At 51.8% G+C, this 19000-nt stretch overlaps 1 protein-coding gene and 1 long non-coding RNA gene across 2 annotated transcripts; one reads left to right on the top strand and one right to left on the bottom strand.

Moving 5' to 3' along the window:
- Positions 1-3: 3 nt before the first annotated feature.
- GLYCTK (glycerate kinase) lies at positions 4-15275 on the top strand. Its single transcript, XM_027727394.2, has 6 exons — positions 4-133; positions 6444-6555; positions 8477-8871; positions 9216-9367; positions 11213-11388; positions 12010-15275. Exons 3-6 carry the CDS (start codon positions 8585-8587, stop codon positions 12913-12915), a joined length of 1521 nt encoding a protein of 506 aa, XP_027583195.2. The 5' UTR covers positions 4-133; positions 6444-6555; positions 8477-8584; the 3' UTR covers positions 12916-15275.
- On the bottom strand, positions 10377-17111 carry LOC113991298. Its single transcript, XR_003541885.2, has 4 exons — positions 16535-17111; positions 15657-15916; positions 13608-13758; positions 10377-12924 (listed from the first exon to the last, which is right to left on the bottom strand). It is a non-coding gene; the product is annotated as an uncharacterized LOC113991298 (long non-coding RNA).
- Between the last annotated feature and the right edge of the window lie 1889 nt (positions 17112-19000).

The following is a 19000-nucleotide window of genomic DNA, read 5'->3' as shown; positions in this document are numbered from 1 at the left end:
ATGGCGGGCGGGGAGTCCCGGCCCGGCCGTCATGTTGAGTGTGGCGGGAAACGGCGGGAAAGCCCTGCGCGCTCCCCCGGCCCGCAGGGACTGCCAGCGTCTGTCAGCGCCCCCGCCCCGCCCAGGGCACCAGGTGGGAACGGGCGGCGCAGGGCGGGGCCGGGCGGCTGTGGCGGAGCCGGGGTTCACCACCGCGGTTTTCAGGACCCACCCGCCCGGCCGTGCCCGGCAGCGGGGTTGGGGGCCGGGGGGAGGGCATGACGTCATCCCGTACAGCGGGCAATGGATTCGCGCCGGCGAGGTGCGTCACTTCCGTCGCTGGGCGGGGCCTAGGGTAGTCCCGCCCCGCCGGGACGTCTCTGCTTGGCGTTATCGTGTTTTCCCGCGTTTCCCATGAGAATTGGGAAGAAATGTGCTGCTCTGCAGCGGCTGAGCGTGAGCCAGCAGTGTGGCCAAGAAGGCCAGTGGCATCCTGGCCTGTATCAGCAATAGTGTGGCCAGCGGGACCAGGGCAGTGACTGTCCCCCTGCGCTGGGCGCTGACGAGGCCACATCTGGAGGGCTGTGTCCAGTTCGGGGCCCCTCAGGACAAGACACACATTGAGGGGCTGGAGCGGGTCCAGAGAAGGGCAGCAGAGATGGGGAAGGGTCTGGAGCACAAGCCTGACCAGGAGCGGCTGAGGGAGCTGGGGGGGCTGAGCCTGGGAAAAGAGAGGCTCAGGGGGGACCTGCTCTCTACAACTCCCTGAGAGGAGGCGGGAGGCAGATGGGGGTCGGACTCTTCTCCGGGCAACCAGCGACAGGGCAAGAGGACACAGTCTTAAGCTGCACCGGGGGACATTTAGGTTGGACATTAGGAAGAATTTCTTCACAGAAGGGGTGATTTGGCATGGGCTGCCCAGGGAGGTAGTGGAGTCACTGTCCCTGGAGGTGTTTGAGAAAAGGCTGGATGTGACACTCAGTGCCATGGTCTAGTTGACATGAGGTCACACGTGGACTGGATGATCCCGAGGGTCTTTTCCAACCTAATTGATTCTGTGGTTCTGTGAAATCATTGATGGGGCCCGACAGGAACCACCTTTGCACAGCCTGGGGCTGGACTCCTTCCTCACTGGCCAGGGAGCACCCCCTGTGTCCATATCCTCCTTTGAAATACACCTTGATTACTTTCTTACCCTTCCCCCGTGCTGCTTTCAGTCCAGTTAATGCATATTTTCATTTCCCAGTATTCTTTTATTCCTCTAAAAACTTCCAAGCAGTACTACAGGAACACCACAGCTATAGCAGCGTGATCCTGAACCACGTGAGACATCGGGTAAAGGTGTGCAGGACACGTTCAAGCCTTGGAGAAAGCCACCATGGCTTTTGAGGCTGCTGCTCCAATGCACACACCTTGGAACTACCTTTTTCTGTCGTGAATCCTGATGTCAGGCTCTGTGTTCGTGTTTTTGTCTATTTCTTACCTTAAGAAGTTATTTCTGGAGTATAACAGTAGCTATGAGATTCTCCCCCGCACACCTCAAAGATTCCTGCTATTTTAAATTCAGAACACCACCAGATCTTCTTGGCATTTCAGTCCCCCAGAAACTCAGAATCAAAAGAAAAAAAAAACTCACCAAACCATAGACACTTTCCTAAACGTTAATTGCATTTTCTTTTCACAGTCTCCAGAACAGGGTTTGATTTTGCGTTTGTATCCTGTTGCCCTCCTGTGGTCAAACCTCACCAAGCCCGGGAGCTGTTCTTAAAGCTCTGTCTGCACGCCCTTCAAACAGGCGGAATTATTTCGTGTGGATTTAGTGAAACAAAAGTCTTTCCCCAGATTCTTTCCCCTCGCTGTTTGTTTGCTGGAGCTCACCCTTAACACAGGTTGAGAGATCTCACCCCGCTCATTCCTCTCACGCCGCGGTGGGATTGGCTCCTCTGAATGATTCACCTGTTTTTCCTTTGAACCAGAGACAAGGTTTTCACACTGGAGTCCAGGGAGACTCAACAAAATGCCTTCATCACTCCAGAGCCTCTCAGGTTCAGCTGCCCCTTTGTTCAGCTCAGTTCAAAACCTGCCACTTATTTCCGTGCGATGAGAGGTTTCAGAGAGGCTCAGGGTGCCGTGCCCTGCACACTGTAAATTGCAGGATCAAAGCCTGGATTATCTCCTGTGGGCCCCGGAGGTGACTCACCAATACCATCATAAGACAATTTACTTCAAAACACCTACAGTACTTAGCTAAGTTTTAGAGTTGTATAACACCGTGGGTTGTTGATTTGATATTTTGTCACTTCCTTTTTATTCTCCTGCCGTTCTTCCTAATCGTTGGAACTTAGTTTGTCAGTTTATACCGAGCTGGAATTTAGCTGGCAGGATAATTGGATCTCCTAGCACAATGTCATATTAAGTAGGAATCATGGATAATGACCCTGCAAAATTAGTTAATGGAAAAAATGTTTAATTGCTGCTTGAGTGATATCGATCACATGCAGTTATTCTACCTATGTATTTCTGTGTTCCATACCACTGGAACCTGCACAGTACAGGGACTTGTGCTTGCTCAGCAGCAAAAATTCACACTTCTCCTTGCTGAGTGTCCCGAGGTTTCTGTGGGTCCTGACCTTGAGTTTATCACGGTTCCTCTGGAAGGTGCCTCCATCAGCACTTCCCCAAATTAAGCACTTTGTGCTACCCTCCAGGTCACTAATGAAGCCATGGGGTGACATGAACCCCAACAGATTCCCTGTTGATTACCAGCTGTCAGCTGGACCCCAGGCCACTTGTTTCTACCCTCTGAGCTCAGTGGTCAGGCTGTTTTCCAGCAGGTCTGACTGCGTTTGCCCAGCCCTCACTCCAGTGTGCTCACAGGAGTGATGTCAAAAACCTCACTGAAGTCCAGGCAGTTCACATCTGCTGCTTTCCACATTCCCCACAGCCTCTTGTCTCAGCCCAAAGGGCAGCTGTAATTGTCATCCTGTGACTGATTAAGATTCCTGGCTCTTTCTCCTCTTATGTTATTTCCAACTGAGGAGCTCATAATTTTCTGCTATTAATCCCAAAGAGCGTGACCTTGTATTTCGCAGCACTGAATTTCAACCCCTTTCTACTATTCCAGTCCTCAAGGCTGGCAGCTTTTCATCTTCTCTAGAATACTATGATCCTTCCCTGTATTTTAAATGACTCTCAACTTTGATGGCAAGTTGACTCAGAATAGGGAGTTTGAGAAATTACAGCATGAAAGGAAGTAGACTTGGCATGGATTTGGCTCCAGGGTAGTAGCGTTCTGTGTTGAGCTACAGAAGGATTTTTAGTGAAAAATTTTTTCTTCCTTGCAATTCCCAGTGCATGGGAAAATCATTTCCAAAAGGTATATAGGGAGTGAAGGGAGTGTGACCTAGAAAAACTAGTAAGATGCATGTGTCAAATCCAGTTAATTTTTTTTACTAATCATACTGATCTATATATATAAAATGCTGAACACTTATCTTCCCTGTGCTTGGCCTTAAGCCGCGTTCTCCATCAAAGGCAAAGAGACCCTGCTGACACTTTCCTGGTGAGTAAATCAGTCATGAGAGCAACATATTTCTTCTCCAACAAACATATAGAAAGCCATGTATCTGAAACTGGGACTCCTGGGTTTTCCAGACCTCAGCATATTCTTGAAACAAAGGTATTCAGGCTCCATCCTGCTTTCTCCCTTGCCTGCCTGGCAAGCCCTCTGGGGGCTGCTTCTGTCCACCTTCATCCTCTTTCCCAGTGCTTTTCCCAGGAGCACTGCAGTGAGTGGGGGCACAGGGCCTTTCACCCTGTCCCTGCACACCCACTTGTGCACTGGACCCTTCACAGCTGCCCATCCTTCCTGCAGACATTTCCTCTCTTACCAAATGTGAATGAGGCAGTGCAGTAATTTTATGCAAATCCATGTGCAGATTAAAAAATTAATCAAATTCTGAAATTTTCATTTAAAGAGATTAGTCTTGAAAAATCCCCCATCTAATCCTCCCAGAACAGACACTTGGAACAAGCCTTCCCCGCTTTGTTTCCCTCCTGGGTTCAGTGCATCTCCTGGAAAAATTTTCTCGTAATGCTTTTGGGACCACGTGGAGCAGCGAGTTTGAGTTTCAAGCGGGGCTCACCAGGCAAATTAAAGTTGATATATCAAACGATAAAAGAGATGTGTCAGTAAGTGGGAGCAGGGGAGTTTGAGGCAGTAAAATCCCAGCTCTGTTGTACTTCGTAGGTGAACTCCCCTGGTGTTGCAGGAGAAATGGGAGCACTGAGGCTCAGTGAGTGTAATGTTAATTTACGTACCGGGGGGCCAGAAGAAAGTCATGCAGCAAGAAAAACGAGGAGCAAGAGACGCTGCTAAAACTTGCTGTGTCTGGGAGTTTACTGCTATAATCTGTCTTTTAGAGCTTGAGCTCAAAATTATCCTCAGGCAACTGGGGGTTGATCCAGTGCCATCTCAAATGTTTTCCAAGCCCCTCAGGGATTTTGGAGTTGGCCCCGTACACGGTGGACCAGCCACCAATCCCTGCCACACCGGGGGAAATCCAGAGATGTCCCAATGACATTAAAACTAACATAACTTAGGCCCCCGAATCTCTCAGCTGAATTAGACATTCTGGTGCATGAATATACAGCATCCTCTGATCTCGCAGCACCTGAAATGCTCAGGATGTGTCTGTGGCTGGGTTGGCCTGCAACAAGCTCAATTACCCCAACTTCAAGAAAACCACAAGCCCATGATGCAAATCCTTGAACAAACCCCCAACCACGGCACCTGGAATAGCTCAGCTCTGCCCAGCGATGGCAGACTGGCCCCTAGAAAGGAATATTTTTCTGGCTTTCAAGCAGCTGCCATGGAGTGAGGTGCTGGCTCATTTTTCTCGCTGCATGGGCATGGCCAGCTCATTTGTTCACTGTTTTCCTCCCCAGTGTGACTCCAAGTTTATGGCTGAGGCTCTGCCCCACTATGTCCATGCTTTTGGTCTCCTGCCACCATCCAATTTACTTGGCAGCTTTACTACATTTCTGCCCCTACTGCTGGATTGTTTCTGTCTCCCTCTGACTTTGGCTCCTTGCCTGCAGAATTGCCTTAATTAAAAAGTTAATAAAAGGTAATGCAAACGAGTGTTTTGCCTGTATTTTATCACAGTCCAGCTCCTCTCCCTCCCTCTTTCCCAGAGAAGGTGAAAATAAGAAGCTGGGGTTTTGCTGCTTTTCGGTGTGAGAGCTAACAGTGGAAATTTCTGCAGGCTTAGGAGGAGCCCTGTGAAGAAAGAGCTTTTAATGGTGTGTGTAGATTTATTATAAGTGTGTAGATTATTCATCAATGAAAGCTGAGGAAGTTTTCATTTAAAGGGGATTAATCTAAACCCCTTCCAATCCTCCAGCTGTCTTTGGAACAGGTAATTCTTAGCATCATTTTCTTCCTAAGCTTAGTGCAAACTTCTAGAAAACTTTTCAAAAGACTACCCCAACTCCAAATTATCCCAAACAGGGACAAAGCTCATCCTATAACAGATCACCTTATATCCATATAGAAGAGGGCTCATTCATCCCTATGTGATTTCCCTGAGAAAGCAGGAAACAAAGATCAGTGCATGAAGCAATGAGTCACATCATCAGGCCCTTCTCCCAGCCCAGATTCCTCCCAGCCAGCAGTGGGAAGAGGGAAATGCAGGGATGTGAGGGTGTAATTTCCCCAAGTGCAATATGCAGCAGCTGACGGGCAGTTACATCATTTCTAAACCCACCATCTCTGGAGGGAGTCTAAAAACTGCCATTTGGGTTATTTTTCTTTCCATGACTGCCTGTGTTTTGGGGTGATGTTCAGTCCTCTTGATCTTGTTTTTAAAGCCCCAGAAAAATGAGTAGGAGTTTTATTTTTTTTGTTAATATCTATATTGGATTTCATAGCACTTTTAATTTATAGCTGTTTCCTGATGACATTTAGTACCCAGTGCCTGAGACTGTATAAATAAATTACATAAAAATGGATTTGTGGCATCATTAGCAGCACCCCCATTGCAAGGGGAGCCTCCAGTGAGCCTGTGTGTCTAATCAGAGCTGACAAGGAGCAGAGTTACACACTGAGACATCCAAAGCTAATGGATCTGTGCCAAATTCAGCTCTCTGTTGCATTGGTATGAAGTTGGATAACCTCTGATTGCAAGGGGGTTTTTACACCATTTTATACCATTACTCTGCATTTACACCTGGGCTCTGAGATCAGCGTCAGGCAGTGTGCCCTAAAATCCTGAGAAGCAAAGGAAGGACACTTGCTGACTTCACCAGACTCCGGATCAGGCCTCGATGGTTAAAATATAATCTGAGTTCAGAGTGCAGAAAACAGATTACACGCCTGCTATTGTAGTGAAATGCTTTCCAGAGCAAGCATTAGCAGTATGTACACAAGTGCCAGATGAATTAAACTGGCATTTATTTTCCAGCTCCAGTAGGAGAGGATTTCTCTTAAACAACTCACGCCTGCTGTGTCGTGTCTGGAGCTGGAGCTGAACGGAGCCGCCAGGAGGGCACGTGTGACAGGAGCCACTGTTGCAGGTCTGCTTGTGCTCAATTCCCCCGGTCTTCAGGGTCAGCCGTGCACAGAAACATCAAGGCAGAGACAGAGCCTCTTAAAAACACTGGGGCTTTATTTTCTGCAATCCCCCTGGCTCCATTTAAGCCTTTTTCTCCAGCCACTTCTGCAAACCCTGTATCGCAGCTTAGGGGAGGTGATCTGGGGCATGATGCACCTCTGCTTTGTGACACCTTCTTCTGATTGCACTGTGCTGCCAGGTGAATCAGAGACCTGCTGGGAACAGAGATGCTAATCTCAGTTCCTGAGAGGTGCACAGCTGACTTCACTGCGAGCAGCACAGTCACTGTGGCTCTCCCTGAAGAGGGGTCAGTGGTTTATGCTGCTCGCAGCATCAGCTGCCATGAAGTTTAAGAGTCTAGTAACAAAGTGGCCAGGACGCCCTGTCTTTTATTCTCCTCTCTCATGGTTGAAAAGACAGTCCTGATCAATATCTGAAGAGAGTACAGATAGGTAGTTAATCTGCCTTGGCTTGTGCCTTTAAAATCTGTTCTCCTAAGTATTAAATAATTTATGGTTAGGCTCGATCTTAAGGGTCTTTTCCAAAATCAGTGATTCTTAGGTTTCTTTCCCTGACAAACCTTTGATTCTCCATATAGCTTTACCTGCAAGTCCCTTGTCCAATAGATTTCAGAGTGTGTCTGAGAAGGTGCTTGTGTAGAGGGTTTTTTGTGTAGAGCCTTTGGGTCCCTACAGCAAAATAAGGCAGATTTAGGACTAGAGGAGCTGTTGAAAAGCTTGTGTGGCTTAATCATTAACACCTTGCAATGCTATGGGAGTGTCAGGACAAAGAGACCTCTGGACTCCTGAGCTTTCACAGAAGAATCCAGCCACTTGCACTGAAACACTCCACTTACCAGAGAGAGGATTAACTCTCTCAGGTAATTTGATTGAGTCTGTGATTGAGTGTGTTGCCCGGGCTGCTTGAGCCTCCTGGCACCCTGCCTTGATTGCCGTGAGCGGGAGGGATGCAGATCACAGGGATCTTTGATCCTGAGAAACCGGCAGTGAACTTGCTGCCAGTTAACAGAAGGAAGGAGAAGCACTGGGAGGGAATAGATGCCTGTGTGCTGGCAGGGGCTGCCTTTCCTCTGTCAAGACAAGTATCTGCCCTTGAGCAGCTGAGATCTTTCGGTCCATGCACAAATCTGTTGCATATAATGCTAATGCTCAGTGGAGACCAGCTCAAATGGGCTTTCACAGACACGGCTGGCAACTTTGCCTGGATCTGAAGTATTATTTGGGCTCTAAATGTGATTTTAATGGATAATGAGAGGACGAAAACATAAAGGCAAATGAAGCTTTGTGTTAATTTGCTGTTTGGTGAGGAAACCTTATTACTGGTCTCTCTGTGGCCACCAGCAGCAAGGGATCAGGCAGCCAGCAAGCCTGTTGTTTCTCCTGAGTCCGTATCTGATGCTGCAGGGACACATGGGGCAATGCACAGCCAGAGAATGAGATCAGCATTTGGCCAGCACGAGGAAGGGAGTTAATGTAGTGAAAAGCTGTTCCACCCAGATACCCTGCTCTCTCTAGGACAGAGAGCAGCTTCCACAGTTTGGAAAGGTGTCAAATGCTGAGCAAATAGAAATGATGGCTTGCCAGTGGCAAAGCGACAGTGATGGAGAAGCTGGCTGGCAGAGCTCACCTTCCCTGCGGGAGGTGATGGGATTGCAGAGGAATCACAAGCTGACAGGTAGTTTGAATGTGACACTGTCCTTCTCTGCTTCCTGCCTGGTGAGAAGTTTGAAAATGCTGTTCATATGGCACCTTAATCTAGAGGAAACAGGAGCTAGAGCTTCATAGTTCATGTTTTGACCTCCCTGCTCTCTCTGTGACAGCCCTGTCTCTTCTGCTAGCAAAAATGTTCACTTTCCCTTGCAGGTTGGAGGCTTCAGCTGTCCCAACTCTGGAGGCCTTGCCAGTGCTGGCAGAGTGTGTACAAGTCCACCCCACAGCGCAGACTGGCTCAGCCTGGCCACCCTGGGCAGAATGTCCCTACGAGAGCATGCACTGTCCCTCTTCCGCAGCGCAGTGGGCACCGTCCGCCCGGCCCCGATGATGAAGAGGGCTCTGAAACTCCAGGGGGATAGGTGCCCTCAGCTGCTGGTGAAGGGCCAGGCCTTTCCAGTGAAGAGGGACCTGTACCTGGTGGGTTTTGGAAAAGCTGTGCTGGGGATGGCTGCAGCAGCAGAAGAGATCCTGGGAGACCACCTCGTCCGTGGTGTCATCAGTGTGCCACTCGGCATCCAGGAGAGCCTGCAGCGAGCAGGAATGCAGTAAGGAGGACTGTTTCTGGACAGTTTTAGGGGGGGCCTAGGCTACCAGATTTGTTCTCTGTGGGATGTTGCTGTGAACCCCTTCAGTCCTTTCCAGCTGCCCTCAACCCACTGCTCTCATCTTCAGCCACCATCGTGTCCCAGTGGCACCAGTAACAGACCCCACCTCTTGTGCTGGATGTGCTGCCTCTCCAGCCCTGGGAAGAGACACTCAGCAAAAGCCATCTCCCTGTCCTGGTCACTTGCTGTACACCTCTGGTGCACCAGGCATTGGCAGAGTGACAGCCTGGCTGCCTTTGTAGGTGCACAGGTCAGTGGTGTGACTGCCTCTCTCATCTCACCAGGGAGATGCTGCTGAAGCCACACAGCAAAATCCAGGTCATCGAGGGTGCCAAGAACAACCTCCCAGATGCAGAGGCTCTGAAGGGAGCTGTTGCCATACAGCAGCTGGCTGAGGGTCTGACTGCAGATGACCTGCTCCTCGTGCTTATCTCAGGTAGTGTGGGGCCCCCAGAGAACGGGGTATCCTGAGGCCATCCATGGCCATGAAGCAATGGAACACTGTGCTGTGCCAGGCCTTTCAGCATGGACCCTTGTACCTCTGTGATTTTTCCTCTCTCTTCCACCATCCCTTCTCCAGGGATGCAGCAAGGGAGAGCACGGGGCTTCCCACTGCTGCGGTGGACACACTGCCTCCCAGCACTGTACCTGAGCTGCACAGGCTGGGTCCTGTGGTTGTACCACCACTGTGAGATGGCACCTCTGGGCACAGCCTGGGCTCTGTTCTCACCTCTTGGCAAGGAGATGCTTTCTTCCTGCCCCCTCCTTACATTTGGGGATGCAGACTTGGAGATGCAAGCACTTAGTGGACTGGCACACTCTAAATTTTTGCAGGGGTGTGAGTCTGTAAGCTGAGATTTGTGACTGACCCTTCCCAGGGCTTGGCTGCTTCCCAGCCAGTGGAAATGCAGCCTCCAGGTACCAGCACAGTGAGCTGCCTGCCTTGCAGGGGTCAGTCCTGCACACCTCCAGGCCTTGGCTGCTGGGCCCCCAGGCTGTCCCCAGACCCAGGGCTGTGTGAGGAGAGTGGATATGGGGCATCAGAGGGATGCACTGCCATTGCCCCAGCCTGAGCTCAGCTGGCTGTGGATGTCACAGGACAAAAGCACACAGGGGCTCTGCAGAAACCCCTCGGTCTCCTCTGCTCAGTGTTTATTCCTCTGTGGATGCTGAAGCCTGATCTGGTGCAGAGACAGTAATGCCATTAGGCAGACACCCAAGTGACTGGAATCTAGCTGTGCTTGCTGGGGATTCCCCTGGGCTTCCTCCTGTCTTTTGGCTACGGGGATCTCCAAGAGACTCCTCAGCCCTTCAGGGAGCCTGTGCAGGATCTCCCCGTGGCTGTGACTCCCTTTGCATGTGCACTCCCACACAGCAGCCGGTCCCCAACTGCTCCTACCTCTCAGCTAGATCCCTGGCTATTGACTGAAACACAGGCATTTGCATTTGTTTTTCTTGCTCATCATGTTTTATTGATGCTGATTTGTCTCAAACCTCTGAGCAGGCTTTGCCTTTTGACAGTATCTTTCAGCTGTACTTCTGTGCGTGTTCTCTCTGCTCAGATCTTGCTCTTTTCTCCTCTGTATTTTCCATCCACTTTTCCATTAGAATCTTGCCTTCTTTTCCACGTTTCCAATGCCTGCTTGTATCAGACAGGATTTCCATTGATGAGGCTGGACCCCTGGACTCAGGGTGTGCTTTGTCCTTTGCATTACTGTCCTCCCCTTCCTTTCCTCCCAGACCAAGATGAGCACAGTTCAGGGGTTTCCAGTCTTGCTGCATCCGTAGTTGATAGGGGGGTTTTTTGTTTGTTTTTGTTTGTTTTGTTTTTTTTTTTACTCAGTGTCCTGAATAAATGGAGCCACCAAAGCAGGCAGTGTCTCCACATGCATAGCACAGACTGCTGTGTGAGCTATGGAAGCTGTGCTCTCTGCTCACCCCTCCAGATGAATATCAGTGTGAGGACACACTGGTAGCCCAGAGTAGTGGTGATAGTAGTTGCTGTCCCTTTTCTGTCATCCCCACAACACTGGAGGCATGTGGTATCCCAGTCTGGCATGGTTTACACTGCCAGGTGAAGCATAGCAGACTGAAAAGAGTGCGGGACAGCAGTTATGAAAACCCATTGGTGAAGACTGAATTCTCCAGAGATGTTAGCTTAGGTCCCCAATTGCCTTCCCTCCATACACTAGTCAGGGAAGAGGAAAAGTTCAAGCCTTGCTCTCTTCTGTCCTCCTTTTCCTGCTATCCTGATGTCCTTGCCATCTCTTCTGCATCCTAGGGGGTGGATCAGCCCTGCTGCCTGCTCCCATCCCTCCCATCCTCCTCGAAGAGAAGGAGAAACTCACAAAGACGCTGGCTTCCCGAGGAGCTGCCATACAGGAGCTGAACATTGTCCGGAAGACTCTGTCCGTGCTGAAGGGAGGAGGGCTGGCCCAGCTCGCATATCCTGCACAGGTAACCACGGGGAAGGCCCTGCTTGCCCACAGATCACCCGCCTACCCCCAAAGCAGAGGCTCAGTCAACTTACCTAAGCATGCTTGCAGGGCTTTTTCCTTACTACATGAACAACCTTTGCATGCTGTTTTGGGACTCTATAGCTGAGATTTCACTGAGGACCCAAACTCTCAGGGAGACAGAGGTGGAACAGGGGGAATTCAGGCTTGGCAATCATCAGCCATCATCACACCACTCTCAGCACACCCCAGCCCACACCTGGCAGGCACCTCCAAGTGCTGGTGCTTCACCACAGCACTTTCAAGGCTAGTTCTGACCCTTGGCTCCCCTGGGGGCTGTTCTCAGCATGTGCCATCACTGAACCCACACTATGCTGGGCCTGACAGGTGCAGTGCCACAGGTTACATCTTCCAAAGTGATGGTCTAGCATCCAAGGGGACTGTAGATCTGTGGGTTCAAGAAGGGCAAGGTGACACTCACAGGACCATAAAACAAAATTTCCCTGCCCTGTTTCCATCTGCTTTGATGTGGGGGTAGTGCAAGTGTAACTCAGAGCCAGGGCTCTTGTGTAATCACCTGTCTCTGCCTCCTGCAATAATCTATGGGCATTTCTTTCCGTAGGTGGTGAGTCTCATCCTGTCTGATGTGATTGGTGATCCCCTGGATATCATAGCAAGTGGGCCCACTGCTGCCAGCTCCCACAGTGTCCAAGACTGCCTTCAGGTACTTGCCAAATACGACGTGCTGCACAACCTGCCCAAGTCAGTGGAAACGGTCCTCTCCAGCTCTCCCACCAAGCCCACCGCTCCAGAAAACTACTCCCATGTTTCCAACATCATCATTGGGTCAAATACTCTGGCTTTAGACGAAGCCAAACACCAGGCTGAGAGCCTGGGTTACGCAGCTCTGGTTCTGAGTGCAGGAATCCGTGGGGAGGTCGGCCGTGTCTCCACGCTGTACTGCCAGCTGATCCGGCTGGTCTGCCTGGGCCTCGCCGGCCGCGCAGAAGAGCCCCTCGGTGATGAGGTGAGGGGCAATCTCCTGCAGCTGGCGGCAGAGCTGGAGATCCCAGGTTTGGACCTTGCCAAGTTTCTACAGGCCCTGCGAGGATTAGGGCCTGAAAGACCAGTCTGCATCCTGGCTGGTGGAGAAACCACAGTCCAGCTTCAAGGAAGCGGCAAGGGAGGGAGGAACCAGGAGCTGGCCCTGCGCGTGGGGCTGGGGCTGCACAGGGCACAGGCCATGGAAGGCAGCAGCCCCCGAGGGAGGTGTGAGATCATCTTCTTCAGCGGGGGAACGGATGGGCAGGATGGGCCGACGGAGGCGGCAGGAGCCTTCTGCAGCCCAGGGCTAGTGGCTGAGGCGCTTCAGGAGGGCCTGGACGTGGAGGCTTTTCTCAGGAACAACGACTCCTACACCTTCTTCAGCCAGTTCCAAGGTGGGCATCACCTCCTGGTGACAGGCTTGACAGGCACCAATGTCATGGACATCCAGGCCATTTTAATTAGAGCTTTGGAGAGATCATGAGAGCTCCCTCTGCAGATATCCAGATGCACTTAATTAGAACCAGGAGTAAATGAAAGCATCAATACTGCAGACAAATGCGAGCTACTTAAATTAGGACTCACTGTAGAGGGTGGTGGTATCTTTACAGAAAGAATCCACTAATTAGACACATGAGTGGATGTCCACAGCAAAAGCAAGCACTTGTAACTGGGGGGATCAGAGAAAGGTAAGAGGTCACATTGCAGACAAGGAAGCTGGATTTAACATGCTTGTGACTTTAAGTGAAGTTGAAGACTTAATGTGCTGCAACTACAGTTAAAAGATATGGGGAAGTTGAGGCCATGGCAGGGCTGCCAGGGAGAACCCTCACTGCACTGTTGCACCTCCAGTGAACCCAGCTCAAGAGCAGCTCAGGAGGGAGCTTTTGCAGATTCACAGAAGTGCATTACAGTGACTGAAGGATGTAAAAGCAGTGACAGCAAGGCCTGCTCACCTGAAGTGTGAACGTGCTGGAGGGATATGGTGGGAATACCCAGCACCCACTCCACGCACCAGCACAGTGCCCTGCAGTTCCTCCCACAGCAGTGTATGAGGTGACACAGAGACCACAAGTCCAGCATGATGCAAACCCAGGAGTGTGGCTAAGGAGCACATTGGCAGAGATACTGGATGGGTGACACAGGCAGTGCACAGTGACATAGAGGGTTCCATACCTTCACTTAAGGAAGGGGATGAACGAAGTGCAGTGGCTCCTCCAGCCTCCTTCCCTCCACAGGAACATCTTCCCTGCTGATCCCTGATGGGAGAGCCTCCGTGCCAGCAGCATGTATGCTATGAGCTTTCGTGGTGTTGTTTTGCAACTGCCTAGAAAACAGTCGTGCATCCAGCCTGAGCCACTGACCTTTCTTCCGCGCTGAGGCAGAAGTCGCTGTCACTCTGATTAACTCTGCTAATTCCACAGAACAAAAGGCAAGGAAACCTTCACGCTCAGCTCTCCTGACCCGTGCTGCTGAGCTGATCAAAGGGCAAAGCTGCCAGAGCTGTGCTCTGACAGGGAGCTGCTCCCCCACATGTACAAGGACACGGTGGTTTATCGTGGTTTTGTCACCTACTGCAGTGCGAAATGCGGGAGAGCGGAGATGAGCTGGGTTTCCCAGGATATGCAGCCCACAGTGAGGCTGGATTTCAGAAGGGCTTTGCCTGTAGCAACAGGCACGTTGATGGTTTTGGCTGGATATTCAAAGGACTTCAGCTCAGCAGCCAGTATGACCCAGCACGTCCGACTTCTTTTGAATATCTGGCTGTTTGTTACAGAGCCTAAGTGGGAGCTGAGCTCCTTTGAAAATCCAGCTATAATGTAATAGGACACGCTTGACTCAGACTCTTTCCAGACAGACCGACCTACTCCGTGTGGCTGATCTCATCTCGTGACATAAACACACTGTTGTGCCAACACTGAGTCGTGGTGTATCTCACTGAGCAGTCGTTCTGCACCCGCCTGGATCGGAGAGTGGATTTTTGAGGAGGATACAACACCTCCTATTTTGGTTTTGAAGCCAACAACTAACAAGTAGGGATATCAGGAGGACCATCACGGGGCCCAGTATTGATGCCAGGCTGGCAGCTGGACTGTCTGGGCTACAGCCCAGGCACAGTGTAAGGCACAAGCCTGGGGATTTCAAAACCCTGGTCTTGCCTGGGATGGTTTAAACCCATCCACGCATCTCACTTGTCCTCAGAGTCTGAAAGTCTTCTGTAACATGCCTGAACTTGCTCACACTGGCAAACAGCTCCAAGATCTGCTGGGGGAAGTCTGCCAAGCGTTATAAAGCTCCCTGTGCCCCTGTAATGTCAGGGGGTGGTTGTGCAGGAGAAGCTGCTTTGTGCCGTGTGCTTTTCTCCGGAGGTCGCTGGCAGGTCACCTGCTCCATGCCCAGCAGGCCAGCTCCACAGGGGCACCAACGCACGGAGATACAGCCACAAGTATGGGCTGCAGCCAGGATAACTGGCTAAAGCTGGCTCCACAGTGCTAGGAATGCTTCCTGGCCAGTTCTGCTCTAGTGGAATGCAGAGTGACTCCGGTTTCAGGCTGGGGTGCCTGGCAGAAGGGTCACTGGCACCTTCAGCATCAGGTCCAGTGTGCAACAGGCCCACAATAACCCCCTGCCCACAGGTCTGCCACACTGCTGAGCACCATGCTGGCCCTTAGAGCTGCAGCCAAGTTCAGAAGACCTTGGGCTAGTGCTGGCTGGCTTCTCCCAGGAAATGCCTACCCCAGATACCCTGAGCAGTGTCCTTGCTTTCTGAATGGTGGCTTTTCACTAGCAATTAAAGAATGTGTGTTGGAGAGGAGAAAAGGCTAATAAAAGATTTGTTGAAAGGATGGAGCTGTTTGAAGTACACTTCACATCTACCTTTGCCTGGCCACCATATATGGGTTTTGTTCCTGTCCTTTCTTTCCTAGTGAAGAGATAACAGGATAGGGAGAGGTTCACTAAGGATACCCAGGCTACAGAAATACTTTTCTGATGCTTCTACCTGGACAGCTCGAAGCTGCGTTTCCAAAGGGTTGCTTGGGTGGACCTTCTACCTAGGGACAAAAGGAGCATTGGAGTTTGGGCACCCCTCACAGAAAAAATATTGTTTTATGCCTCTGGACAGCAAAAGGCCCCACGCATGAGCCAGCACACATTTGGGCCACACTGGTTTAGCAGGATTTGTGCGCTAACAGTTGCATCTTGAGACACAAGAGCATCGCTTACCTGCCTAGTAATGATTTGCCTCTGGGCTGTCAGGGCCTGCCAGGAACGATGACTTTCCCATTGGGAGCTTGAGTGAGTCACCACAGCTGAGCAGGGCTTTGCAGCTTGCCCACGCTGTCCTGGATGGGATATTGGCATCATGGGAGTGAACCCGGGCAAGTGAAGAAACCCAGAGTGCAGCATGGTCACAACCCGTGATCCCAGTGTGCAGGCTGTGCTGGGAGCAGCTCCATGCCATCCTGGCTCCAGGGTGCTTCTGCCTAAGGCAACAAGTCACAGAGAGATAAGAGCCACTTGGGTTTGATGCTCCCAGTCCCTTCCTTTTCTATCAGAAAAGCAAAACTTTCTATGCCAGCCAGCCTCCAAGAGAGATCTGGGTGGAGATGGCCAACAGCTCCCTGGCCATGTCCCTGTATATGGGCAGGGGACACTAGGACAGTCACTGGGAAAAACATGCCCAGATGCTGGCTGGGGAGTGACTGAGCAAAGCCCAGGTACGTTCAGGGTCGCTTTACTCTCCTAAGCTGGCAGCTCATAGCCAAACAGTGCTAAGGGCCAGGAGAAGTAACTGCGTTATTAACAGCACGAGCTTTTGGCAGTAAATTAAAAATCTTGGCTGCCGCCCTTGGCTCTGCTCTTGCCTCTTAGAAGACATTAATATCACAGCTCCCCAGCATTTCCATTATCACTTCATTAGGGATCCAATAATGATAAATGTGGATGGTTTTATTTTGCACAGAGCCTGATTAATGGCTAATATTTCACTAGGTGTTAATGGGGCCCTTCCTTTATGGAGGCATTGGAAGGGGCTGCCTTTCATCTCCTCCACAAGCCACAATTTTCACTATTTTCGCTAATGTGACAGATTTAACGCAAACCTTGAAAGAGTGGCTGAAGCCTCTTGAGAAACTTTGAAGAGAGTTGTGCTTGGGGCAGCCCTTGCTGTGGTGGCCATTCCTCAGCTCATTTTCTTCTTCTTCCTCTTCCTCCTCCCCTGTCCTGCCAGCAGTGCCTCCTTGAGTGCCTGCACCCAGAGGTTGTCACCCATCTCCCGGGATACTGGGGGCCAAAACCAAAGAAGCAGGTTCCCCAGAGATGAGCCCATCAGGACAGTTACCAGGTCTCTCCACAGCACACGTGGTGCAGAACCAGGCCCACCTTTGCAAGAGGGTGCAGTGCAAGGAGGAGTGGGCCTGTGCTGGCCTCACCCCAAGCAGCTTGGCACCCCACACCTGCAGCCCAAGAGGGTTGGGTAGCCTGGGAAGCAGGACAGAGTCCAGGCTGAGGCCAGCAGTCTTCCTCCAGCACCCCAGGGGACAGCTCTGAAGGCTCCTTCGAGGCTGGTTCCCATGGCACAGGAGCTGCTCTCCGCTGTAGGACCCCGGCGTATTGCACGGCTTCAATCCCTATATGAAGTGGGATGTATAATCACATAGGAATAAAAAGCCATACAAGACAGCAGGCTGTGAGTTGCTCCATGCTGGCAGGGTGATGGGATAGTCCCTCTGCGGCAGCTGCCACGGCCCCCGCTGGAATGGAGCTGGGCCCTGGGGAGCCCCCAGAAGCACCCACCAGCCCCTGCACAGGGTCTGTGGGGACACAGAGGAGCCCTGCATCAAACAGAGAAGAGAGGCTATGTGTCAGCCAGGGGAAAGCATGGGAGGCCCCAGAGCTGCTGGAGAGGCAGCCCCAGGAGGTGTCAGCACTTGCTCCCAGCTAGCAAAGGCCTGCCACCCCAACTCCCTGCTGGGAGCTGTGACAAGACCTGCCCTGTGGTATATCCAGACCTCCTCTCCTCTCCCAGTCCCCAACCTGGAACATCACCCTGCAGGGGCTCCTCCAGCCTGGGGACCCTCTGCTTGCACCACCATCATCCCCACCAAGGCAATGGGTACCACAAACCTCCAGCACCATCACAAACACCCGGGGAGGGGAGAAAGAGGAGCCAGCCTCCTCCCCACAGAGGTTGGAGCATCCTTCTCCATCTGACTGTGGAGAGGAGAGCCCAGCGGGTGAAGCGAGCAGTTGCAGGGAGCTGTCAGCACCCAGCTGTCAGAGTCCAAATCCCCTGGCAGCCCATTAGGAGCAGCTCCTGGCTGCCTGCAGGAGCTCTTGACAGGGGGCCAGGCACCAGCGAGAACGAGCACAGATTCCTCCACTAAGGAGGTGGATGTGGGTGGAATGAAACCAGGGAGCTATTACTCCAGTGAACACCTACTGAGAGGCACTGGCACAGCCCCACATTTTGGGAGTGGGGGACAACAAGGGCAAGCTCCCTCAGGAGCCCACCCAAGCAGTGCTGGGGATAAAGCCAAGTGGTGGCCAGTAGAAAGGGCTGTTTGTGCCACCTCCTCTCCTCCTGCCTTTCTGCTCACATCCCAGCGGCAATTCTGGCATCCACGGGATGGGAGACCTGGAGCAGCACTTGGGGCAGGCGGAGATGGGTGGTGGGTGCAGGCTCATGCAATACAGCCCAGACGCACACTGAGAAGGGAAGCTTAAAAAAAAAAAAAAAGGCAAAGTAGCAATACACTCTGCTCTCCATCCAGTACCAAAAAACCTGTTTTTGCTGGCCCAGGAGAGCACAGCTGACCAGCAGCCTCCAGCCAAGCACCACAGTGTTGTCTTGGGCAGCACCAGAGGGGCTAAGTCACTCCAGAGCCATCACCCTGGGCTCCCCTTAAGAATTTCAAGGAGGAATTTCAAGCCTCAGGCTGCCTTTCCAAGCCTCAGGGCAGCACTGGGAAGACCAACACTCTTCAAAACACTCCCAGAAACCTCCTTCCATCCCCAGCGTCCAGGTTTCTCCCAGGGCTGAGGGAGCAGGGAGCAGCTGAGCAGGGTGGACTCTGCACATCATCCATCCCTCATGGGATGTTCCTGCCCACCCTGCATGGTAGATGGGCAGGAGTCCTCAGGGAAAGGTCACCAGATGTCCCCTCACTGGGGCAGCACAAGCTCTCACCCATCTGCTCCAAGAACTCTGAAGAGGTGAGGGCCAAGCCATATAAATGCCACATTTTGGGAGGATGGAGGGGTCCTCCCCATCCTGGAGGAGGACAGCCCTGGCTCTCCCTCAGCCAGGCTGTGCCGCAGAATTTGCCAGACCAGGCACCACGGCTCTTCACAGAGCACAAGCCCTGCAGCTCGAGGGGCTCAACCCAACCAAAATCCCCAGCAAAACCCACACAGGAGGCGAGTGGTGACAACTGTCAGCGTGGCAGGGAGGAGACACACACAAGTGACCACCACACCAGAGGGAAATGGACACAATGCCGGTGCTGCCGGGTCCTCAATCGCTCCTTAACTGCCTCCAAATCAAGTCAGCAATTACGGGATCATCA

Source organism: Pipra filicauda, unplaced genomic scaffold (assembly GCF_003945595.2).
Source record: "Pipra filicauda isolate LSUMZ 115617 unplaced genomic scaffold, ASM394559v2 scaffold103_size3290846_pilon, whole genome shotgun sequence".
In the NCBI taxonomy this organism is placed as follows: domain Eukaryota; kingdom Metazoa; phylum Chordata; class Aves; order Passeriformes; family Pipridae; genus Pipra; species Pipra filicauda.
The sequence above is the reverse complement of the archived record's forward strand: the minus strand, read 5'-3'. Positions and strand labels throughout refer to the sequence as shown.